Source organism: Balaenoptera physalus (genome assembly GCF_965194825.1).
Source record: "Balaenoptera physalus genome assembly, chromosome: 2".
Lineage (NCBI taxonomy): Eukaryota > Metazoa > Chordata > Mammalia > Artiodactyla > Balaenopteridae > Balaenoptera > Balaenoptera physalus.
This window is the reverse complement of record NC_138883.1, coordinates 37,459,451-37,469,976: the sequence shown is the minus strand read 5'-3', so window position 1 is coordinate 37,469,976 and position 10,526 is coordinate 37,459,451. Positions and strand designations below refer to the sequence as shown.

General features: G+C 40.8%; 2 protein-coding genes across 2 annotated transcripts in view; both read right to left on the bottom strand.

Annotated features, from left to right (window-relative positions):
- Window positions 1–236: 236 nt before the first annotated feature.
- On the bottom strand, window positions 237–3,330 carry LOC309650904 (uncharacterized protein). The gene is made up of 4 exons (XM_082442857.1): window positions 2,989–3,330; window positions 1,626–1,738; window positions 1,206–1,277; window positions 237–374 (listed from the first exon to the last, which is right to left on the bottom strand). The coding sequence occupies exons 1-4, from the start codon at window positions 3,087–3,089 to the stop codon at window positions 355–357; spliced, it is 306 nt and encodes a 101-aa protein (XP_082298983.1). The 5' UTR covers window positions 3,090–3,330; the 3' UTR covers window positions 237–354.
- Window positions 3,331–6,170: 2,840 nt separating this feature from the next.
- Window positions 6,171–10,526, bottom strand: part of LOC309650869 (uncharacterized protein) — a 58,594-nt gene continuing 54,238 nt past the window's right edge. The window contains exon 8 of the mRNA XM_082442785.1: window positions 6,171–7,550. Within this exon, the coding sequence (XP_082298911.1) occupies window positions 7,521–7,550 (30 nt within the window). The 3' untranslated portion in view covers window positions 6,171–7,520. The remainder of the gene's footprint in view (window positions 7,551–10,526) is intronic.

The window sequence follows — 10,526 nt, the reverse complement described above, 5'->3', positions numbered from 1 at the left end:
GTAAATAAGTATAAAAATTAATAAAATACTTTTAGATAGTGATAAGTGCTGCAGATAGAAAAGAATAATGTAACAGTGATCAGGGAAGGGAAATGAGGAAGTAAGTCTTAATAGTGTGATCAGACAGGCCTCCTATGGATATACTAAGATAACAGATCATACTATACATTCTATTAGAAAACCTGACTTTATCATCTAATGAGGCGAGGGCTGCTAACAAAATACCATAGATTGGATGACTTAAACAACAAACATTTATTTCTCACAGTTCTGGAGACTGGGAAGTCCAAGATCAAGGTACCAGTCAATTCAGTTCCTGGTAAGCCCGCACTTCTTTGCTTGCAGTGTCTTCACTCAGATCTCTTTTCTTCTTCCTGTAAGAACAAAAATCCCAACATAGGGCCCCACTCTCATGACATCATCTAAACCTAATTATCTCCCAAAGGTTCACCTTCAAATAACATCACATTGAGGGTTAGTTAAGGCTTCAATATATGAACTTGGGGCAGACAAAATTCAGTCTAATATGCATACTACTATATATAAAATAGATAACTAATAAGATCACAACATAGCACAGGGAACTCTACTCAATACTCTGTAATGGCCTATATGGGAAAAGAATCTAAATAAGAGTGGATGTATGTATATGTATAGCTGATTCACTTTGCTGTACACCTGGAACTAACACAACATTGTAAATCAACTATACTATCCAATAAAAACAAAAATAAAAAATTCAGTCTATAGCAGCTATCTTTCATATCTATACATTTCAATCTTTCCTTTAAAACTACATCTATCTTGATGGAAATCTGTATCCTTTTTTTTTACAATTGTAAATAATGCTGTGATAAACACCTTTATGCATATATCTTTGTGTACATGTATAAATATTTCTGTAGGATGAACTCCCAGAAGTGAAATTATTTGGTCAAAGTAAACACATATTTAAATTTTAGATAATATCAAACTGCCCTTCAAAAAGGTTATAAAAATGTACACCTCCTCAAAAAGGAAGAAACACTGTTTCTGTAGTTACTGCTAGTGTGAACATTTACATCAAAAGATTTTACTTATCTCTCTTACAAATGGGCCATTCTTGGTCTTCATTTTATTTGATAAATCTGTAAGTGTGACATAGTTAATTACCCTTTCTTCTACAAAACACTTTCTTCACTGGTCTTCTAAGGCTGAATCCTCACCTGTTTTCCTCCTAACACAATGGACTCGTCTTTTTGATCTTCCTTCCTGGTTCCTCCTCATCTCCTTGAATTCTAGACATTGAAGTGTCATAGGGATCAGTTCTCAGTCCTCTACCTACACCCATTCCCTTGGTCAGATCACATCCAATCTCATGGATTTAAATACCACATCTCCACTTGGATGACTAAGAGGCATCTAAATATATCTAAAGCTGAATTTATCATCTTAACCCTAAAACCTGGTCCTTCCACAGTGTCACCTAATATATTTCAACTCAGTAAATGGCAACTCCATCTTTCCAGTTGCTCAAGCCAAATCCTTGTTTTCTTTTTCTTATGCCCCAACTTCCTCTCTTCTTTCAGATTTCTGCTCATATCAGATCCTGCCTCCCATCACCATTCCCTACACTCTTAATTTACCTATTTTTTCTAAAATAGCATGTCTTGGGAATTCCCTGGCAGGCCGGTGGTTAGGGATTCGTGCTTCCACTGCAGAGGGCCCAGGTTCAATCCCTGGTCCGGGAACTAAGCTCCTGCAAGACGTGCGGTGCGGCCAAAAAAACAACAACATAAAAAGCATGTCTCGATATGTAAAATTAGAGTATATAGTTCTTCAGTGGATCATTGTCTCCTCATCAGAATATTAGCTGAAGGTAGAAACTTAGCTGTTTCACTATGGTGTCTCCAGCACTTAGAGCAGTGTTTTTGGTTGTTGTTGGCATAGTGGCCACTCTATATAATATTTGCTCGATAAATGAATGAATTGTACAGGTCATACATAGATAATATAATTGGAAACCAGGCCGATGAGGTGGCAAAGGCAGATAAAGCATCCAAGGTTGGGGTCTAGCCTAGGCACAAATATGGAGCTTTAAGCAACTTATCCTTCAAAGTCTCTTTTCATCTGTAAAATGGGATTTATGCCATATTCTTCAGAAAACAAAGACACTTGGAATGGTCACTATCTACTTGGTATTACAATACACAAAAGTTTCACTACCTGCAACTTCTAGGAACATTTGCTTCAATTCTCCTCTTAATTTCACCTGCTCAGGTATAACACGACTTGAGCGTAGATTTTCAGAGGCTCTTAGGTTGTATTTCCAAAATGTCCACTTAGACAAACTTTTGAGACTTGTAAAGGCAATTACCAGGAAAAAAAAATCGCCTAATTCCATTATGGTGATGGTTGCAGAGCTCTTTAAATATGTTAAAAATCACTGAATTGTACATTCAAAACAGGTTAATTTCATGGTATGTAAATTACATCTCAATAAAACTGTTAATAAGAAATTAGAGATTCTCTAATTCCATATATGTGGCTCCCGTAAGATATCATCAGAATTTAAGAATAAGGTAAAAGCCATCTACCAAAACCCCAAAACAGAAAATGAATAAAGTTCAATAGATGAGCTCTGCCATTGACTTACACCATCCTAAGAAATGGTCTGTAAAAGAAACCCAGATATTTGGTGCTACCTGAGTAACAGATAAATTAGAGAACTGCATCGGGATAACTGTTTGTAAGCTGAGCGCCTAAGAACCAGCCAAGTTCCTCGAGCAGAGACAGCACTCAACGGACTCAACTTGCAGGACCAGAGGACTGCGCCCCAGTCCTGCAGTCCCGCTCCCCAAGCAAACGCCCAATCTCACTTCTCCAGAGTGGACGTCTACGAGGAGTGTCCGCCCTCGTTGGTCACTTGGCATCTAACCCCAGATGTGCGTGGGGGATCGGACAAAGCCTAGACTCGCAAAGCTGACGACCCTCCCCGCACTAGCCAACCTGGGGTTACCCCGGACGCTGAGGGAACCACGCGGGCTGGGCTTCAACCTTGGCCGAGCATCAGATTCGCCTGAGAAGGCTTTAAAAACTGTCAGGGGCATCACCCAGTCGCTCCGATTCAGTTTCGGGGTGCGGGCCCCGACACCAGTCTGACGGAGCCGGGGAGCGACAACGCCGGACGCCGCCCCACACTCTGCAGGTCTATCCCCTGCCGGCCAGCCCGGCGCCCGCCAAGCTCCCCACGCGGGAGCCGGGCCAGAACGCTCCAGCACAGGCCCTGCGCCCTCCGCCCGCGCTGGCCTCCCGCGCCCGCCAAAATGGTCTCCCGCGAGACCGCCCCTCGGCTCCGCCCCCTGCCCCGCCACCTAAGGGCTGATTCCCTCTCCAGCTGGTTCCCCGCCCACACGAAGGCGAGATCTGGAACGGCTCTTTCCACCAGCCAATCATTTCCGTCAGCCAGTCACCACCAGCTCCTCCGCATCTCCTTCGCCCTCTTCCGTCTGCAGTGTCACACGGAACTCGCCCTACAGCTAAGGGTTACCCGCGTTCCCGCCTCAGTGGGCTGCGCAGGCGCAACCTGGTTTAGCGGAGCGCAGGCGCAAACTTGCGAACGGCTGTAAGGAAGAGGAGTGGATGGTTCCGCGCGTCTGCGGAGGGAGTGGCGCCTCTAGTTTGGCTAAGTCCGCAGTGGAAGCTTGAGTAGGAGTGCTGCACAGGAAGGTGCAGTTCGCCTCTGCAGCTGCACTTGTCGCTAGGGTGTGTTGGAGCGCAGGCAAAGGTTCAGAGTAGGGAAGGGGTCCTAATAGCCTTTGTTTCGAGGAAGGAGACGTCTGTAGCTGGGAAGGAGGGGTTGTTCCCAGCCTGTCAGACCTGCACACAGGCGCCTTGCAGCTGAGGAAAGGGTCCCCGGGCAAGAAAGTACCTGGTGGCTGTGCCTGCTGGCTCCTGTACTTCTGTGGCAGCAAGCTCCATTAATCTGACCCGAAAATGTTTCTGCCAGGATAGTTGTGGATGCCTGGAATCTAGAGTCGAACCCAGAAACCCAAACCTTATTTCCTCTAGGAAAATTCGAGTTCAGCCCAGGACCTGATCAAGGGTTACGAGGCTGGTTAGAGACAGGTGTTCAACAAGCACTAAAGTCTTCTTGCACGCCGTTGCTATTTTCCACCGTGCTGAGTGGAACACATGCTAAATGGAGCTCCATAAATTTACCATTTCTCCTCAAACTCTTGCTCTCCTCCATATGTCATCTCCCCAGTCTTGGACCTAGGGTCAGTTTCTTGTATGGCCCCTAAGAAAATTCAGCATTCCAGTTGACCTGTCCCTGTCCCACACCTGAAGGAGATCTAAATGCTTAACTAGTGGATCTGGTTGTCATGTTTACTTTTGGTCATATGGCTAGTTTCCAGTTTGGGGCAATTATGAACAATGCTGCCATGAGTAATTTTGTAAATGTCTTTTTGTAGAATATATATATATATTTCTGTTACCTTTATATGTAGGAGTGGAGTTGCTGGTTCATAAGGCATGCATGTGTTCAATTTTAGATGCGAACCGTGGGAGGTTTCTAGAATAATGGCTCCCTAAAAGTGTGCTTGTCCTAATCTCCGGAATCTGTGAGTATATTGGGCTACATGGCAAAAGAGAATTGAGGTTGCTAATCAGCTGACTTTAAAATAGGGAGATTATTCTGGATTGTCCAAGTGGGCCTAATTTAATCACAAGGATCCTTAAAAGAGGAGGGAGGCAGGAGGAGGAGAATAAGAGAAATATTCGTATGAAAAAGACTGGGTGGACTTCATGACCCTGGCTTTGAAGATGGAAGGAGGCAATGAGCCAAGAAAGTGGGCATCTTCTAGAAGATGGAAAAGACAAGGAAATGGATTCTCCTCTCCCCAGAAGGAACTTAGCTCTGAGACCTCCAGAAATGTAGGATAATAAATATTTGTTTCAGCCACAATGTTTGTGATAATTTGTTACAGCAGCAGGAAACTGATAACACTGCCAAACTTTTCCAAAGTAATTTTATCAATTCATACACTTTGAGAGCTTTGAAAAAAATGTCCATACTTTACCCTCACACCACACTCACTGAACTGGAATCTCTGGATAAGCCCAGAAAAAAGAATGTTTTTTTAATTAGGTGATTCTGCTGCATCTTGAAGGTTGAGAACTATTTGTCTAAATCCTTAAATCTAAATTTATTTCTCATCATTGAAGAACAGAGTGGCAGCGATTTGGCCACAAGATAAAAGCAGTTCTAGAAAAGATTTGTTCCAGCTAGTGGAAGGGTTCCTCTCCCTTGTCTGCTCAGAGTTAACATAGCTAATCTTTTACAGTTAACTCGTTGAACAGTTTCTACTAATACAATTCATAAAGGAGCATTAAGACTAAGAAGATTGCAGAAGATTTTTCTTTAACATGCTTATGAAGTGGCTCCTTGAAACACTGCCGTTCACCTACATGGAGAACTTGACCCCAAGAGCTGATAGTACTTGCAATTCCTCAGAAAGAAGGAGTTGGAGAAGTGGGGAAACAGCTAGCCTGGCTCATTGAGTTGTGCAATCCTTCCAGCTCTTTGTGCTGAGGCTGCAGCAGGCAGCTGACCCTTGGGCCATGACCCTGGGGGAATCCTGAACAAGAAGGTGGTTTTCTTAGAGGTTGGGCTGCAGGTGGAGGCTCTGGACAGGGTGCCCCTTCATTTCCTTAAGGATATTCTTCAGAAGAAAGGTAAGTGAACTTCTTACATTGCATCCAGGGATCCTGGAGTCAGCTTACTTGGTAGTGATACCACCAACTGCTGGACCCCCCTTGGCAACAAATTCAAAAGTCCTGAGAAGCCCTGGGCAGTTTTCATTAAAAATATGTCATCTAAAAAGAAACAAAATTGAGTTACCTGTAGTGAGGTGGATGGACTTAGAGTCTGTCACACAGAGTGAAGTCAGAAAGAGAAAAACAAGTACCGTATGCTAACACATATATATGGAATCTAAAAAAACAAAAAAGGTTATGAAGAACCTAGGGGCAGGACAGGAATAAAGACGCAGATGTAGAGAATGGACTTGACACGGGGAGGGGGAAGGGTAAGCTGGAACAAAGTGAGAGAATGGCATGGACGTATATACACTACCAAATGTAAAATAGATAGCTAGTGGGAAGCAACCGCATAGCACAGGGAGATTAGCTCTGTGCTTTGTGACCACCTAGAGGGGTAGGATAGGGAGGGTGGGAGGGAGACGCAAGAGGGAGGGGATATGGGGATATATGTATATGTATAGCTGATTCACTTTGTTATACAGCAGAAACTAACACACCATTGTAAAGCAATTATACTCCAATAAAGATGTTAAAAAAAAAAAAAAAAAAAATATATATATATATATATATATGTATATGTCATCAAAAGGAATGAAGAGAGCCAGTGTTCAAACTATAAACTAGTAGGAGCTAACAGTTCAAGTACTTTCCTGACTAGTGTCAAATGTCACTGTTTCCCTTTAAAATTTGAAATACTCCATGGCATGCTGAGCTCCAGAGTGCCTTGGCACACATTTGAGACCCATGGCTGTCATTTTAGAAGTTGTTCTCATCTTTTCCTTGAATGAGTATTCAAGATAACCATTTTCTTCCAGTGTTACTTTTATAAGGTCCAGTGAAACTTCACACCTTCCACCCTGAAGATCCCTCTAAAACTAAGCCCCACAGGAGTCCTTTTCAAATGACCACAGCAGGCGCTGAGTGTCCACAGGCCTGTTCAGATTCGGACCTGTTCCTACAGAGGACATCTTGGATAAATCTAAAACTGCCTTGGAAGATGAGCAGTTTCCTATTCTAAATGAAAAAAATTAGAGATTATATATTTAAAAACAGTCCATTAACTTAGATATCGGCCTACATCTAGGAAAACTGGCAGACACTATTAAATACTAAGAAAATTAAAAACAATATAGTCTATTGCACATTTTTAAGAATTCTTAATGACTTTCCTACCCTTCAACATTTCATATCTAATTTTCAAACTCTCAGTGAATCAAATAGATAAGATAGATTCAAATTATAGAATATAACTTTACCTAGATTCATAAGGGGGTATACCCAAAAAACCACTCATTCTAGAAACAGGCCATTAACTATAGATATAAATATTCCAACTAAGAACAAGTTTTGATTAATATTCTGCTTAAAATACAGTTAATAAATATAATTAGATACTATATATTACAATTAACAATCCAGACTAGACCACAAATAAATGTACAAAACACGATTACAACAAAGAAAAGTTAATTGCCAAATATCAAAGGAGAGAAGAGATTTAAGTGAAGTTTCAAATGTGTTTTATTCATAACGTAGCCATATTCAAGATGCTGGAGGAAATGTCCATGTCTGCTGAGTTCTGGTTGGCAGAAATTCTTTATTCATTATCCTATGCAGTCTCACACGCAGAAGCAATCTTTGATTTGTCAGATGCTTCATATACTTGTATAATAAGCCTTAGGTGATTGATGATTTTCTTGTCTGCTGTTTTCATGTTAAATCCCAACATCTTCATAATAGTTTCTCTAAAGTCAACAAGCTACAAAGAACCACAAAAATCAAGACACGTCATTAGTTTTGGTCACCTACTTAACTATGTACGATGAAATTTTTATTAGAAATTTAGTTTTATTAAACATTTCTTTATGAAGTGTACATTATTCTATGTTCAAATGTATTTTTAAGCAAAAAAAAATTACAAGAAATCTAAAATTACCTTTGCATTTTAAGATTTGTTTTCATTTTTACAATCTTATAGACTAAACCTAATTTTATTGCTGCTTGTTTTTCATCCATGAGGTAATTATTTTTTGGACTTCTGATTTGCTGTAGGTAATAGCCGTCCCCTAAATACGTATCTCTCCACCCATTCTCTAAAAACTATAGTGATCAACACGGAGAGCAAATAAAACTCTCCGTAAATCATGCCTAAAGCGCAAGTAAAGAATACCACAGACTGCAGTTTTCATATAAGTGGGGAAATAAATATTCTAAACCAACAGAGGCAGCTCCAGAGCCCACACTGGAGTATGCAGTTAGTTTCCTCTGGTGTCCCGGAAAAGGGACAGTTCATAAAGGGGGAAATACGAAGAACAAGTCTGAGACCTGATGAATCAGAATACCGGCAACTGGGGAAGGAAAAGAAAGGGGCTTAGAAGCATGTGAGAGCAGAAACGGCCGATCTAGAGGGCAAGGTTTCTGAGCAGAGAGGGAGCTACTTGGAAGGGTGAGGTGTTCCCTAGAGGCTTCGTGACAAGGGAAAAGAAAAAAAGCAAGCACTGGAAATTAAGGGGCCTATATAAACAAGAGAGTATTGCAAAACCAGACATCACATAAACCCCCACCCCAAAATAAAAGGCTTTACTTCCTAAGTAAACTTTAGCAACTGCACTCACCGTGTCAACAGAAGAGGGTGGTACTGAGGTAAGAAGCCCAGTAAGTATACCCTGCCCCCTAAGTACCCTGAGGTAGAAACACCTGAAATTGAGAGGGCAGGGCAATCAAAGGGATTTTAAAGTGAATAGATAAATGGCAAATATCCATTTTAAATTGTTATGAGAAGAAAACCGAAAAGCAGTATCATCCAAACTGTTCAGGTGGTGAAAATACTCCCCCCAGAAAAACTGCCATGAAGCAGAGGCAACATGTTTGACAACACCTGATATGAATTAAATATCAATTAAACAAGGATTTACAGACATGGGGAAAAAACACCTTTTGAATCAGAAATGCAATAATTTGGAGGGACTTCCCTGGCTGTCCAGTGGTTAAGACTCTGCACTTCCACTGCAGGGGACAGGGGTTCGATCCCTGGTCGGGGAACTAAGATCCAGCATGCTGCCGCAGCCAAAACAAAAAGCAATAATTTGGAATAGAAATGGACAAAAAAAATATCTAGATGCCTAATGGATAAGAAAGATATGATGATTAAACACAAGCAAAAACAAGACATCTCAGAAATGAAGAGTAAACTACAGAATGCCCAAAGAAGAGATCAGAATGAAAATATAATAAGGGAGGGACACTGAGAGAAGAATAAAAACAATTAAGAAAATGAATATGCAGAACTTAAAAAAGAGAAAAAAAAGAAAATGGTAATATCATAACTTTTGGTTTTAAGAATCTCTTAAGGAAATTCGTTAAAGTTTCGTGTTTCTTAAGAAACATATATGGAGGTGTGACATGTAATCCCACAATAGCCCCAAATTATCATTTAGGCTTTAGAAAATTCTCTTAAAATACCTGCTTTATAAATCTAGTGAGAATCTAAGCAAGTTAGAAGCACTACCCTCTTGTCCAAGAACGTGATCCAGCCCCAAATAAATGGTTTCCCCTGAACTTTCATTTTCTCTCATCCCTACCCTCCTTGTCTTTGGTTAGTCAGAGGATGTGTACACAAACCTAAGCTATGAGAATCATATATCCCATCCCTTGCCACTGTGAATTCACTAAGGATAGGCATTTGACCTAAGCTGGGCTTGTAAGACCCTTTCTTGGGATTCTCTCTCCTGTCACAGAAAATCTAACTGTAAAACTCTGTGGCTGTCAGACAGACAAGTTAACAGAGAGCTGCCAAGAAGAAGGTGAGAAAGGCCTTATATTGAAGATTCCAGGTGCTGATCCGTGGCCCAGGTGCATCCCTGCCTTCTCAGAGCTCTGGTTGTTTAACTGCCTTTGATTCCACAAGCCAATCAATTCTCTTTTGTCTAAGGTAGAGTCTAAATTGAGGTGGGTGTTTATCACTTCAACTTAAATAATCTTAATATAGTAATTTAAAACAAACAAACAAACAAACCTCTTCTTGTTGTCCCGGTACTTCTTCAACTGTGCTCTTTGCTGTGCAGAGCTCAGGAGTGACAGTTTCTAACATTTGATGGGCCCTCTCTTTGTCCCACCTTACGTCTTGCTCAGCAGAGTCTACTGTAGTTTTCAAGTCTGTTTCCATAACTGCCTTCCCTTTCATTGCTTCAGCTTTTGTTAAAGATTGCCTGAGCTTCTCAATTGTTTTGTCCCGTGAGGGTATAAGGTTGGGGGAAAGGGAGATGACTGTGATTAAAACTCCTCTAAATAAAAGGCATGATACATAATAACTCATGCTTTTTTTTTCTTCTTTTTCTTTCTTTTTTTTTTGGAAGAGCTAGATAATGGAAAAGAAAGAAAATGCCACAATTTATGAATTAAGAGGACATTTCTCCACCATCATGCTCATCAATAACCAACAGTTACTGAGCACTTTTATAAACTAGGCACTTGGGATTTAAAGAGGTTTAACACATGTTCCATGTCCTCAAAAGTCTTACAGTCTGTGCTAATCAAACACAGAAATAGAGAAAATAACTGGCTGTAATAAGAGAAATATTCTTGATAATCAACTGGCAAAAAAAAGTTGATCAGTAAGTATCTAGTGTATATTTGGTTTCAAGCATAAAAATGTATGTTTGAAATACTACAACTGAAGCTTGATATAGAGAAGATCCAAAGAGCATTCCCCCAAAAATCAC

Coding starts and splice junctions, on each gene's coding strand:
- LOC309650904 (XM_082442857.1), bottom strand. CDS start 3,089: ATGCCCCTGACAGTTTTTAAAGCCTTCTCAGGCGAATCTGATGCTCGG. Junction 1,278..1,625: donor TGCTATTTTAGAAAAAATAG/GTAAATTAAGAG, acceptor TTCAATGTCTAG/AATTCAAGGAGATGAGGAGG. Junction 375..1,205: donor TTGTGTTAGGAGGAAAACAG/GTGAGGATTCAG, acceptor TTGTTCTTACAG/GAAGAAGAAAAGAGATCTGA.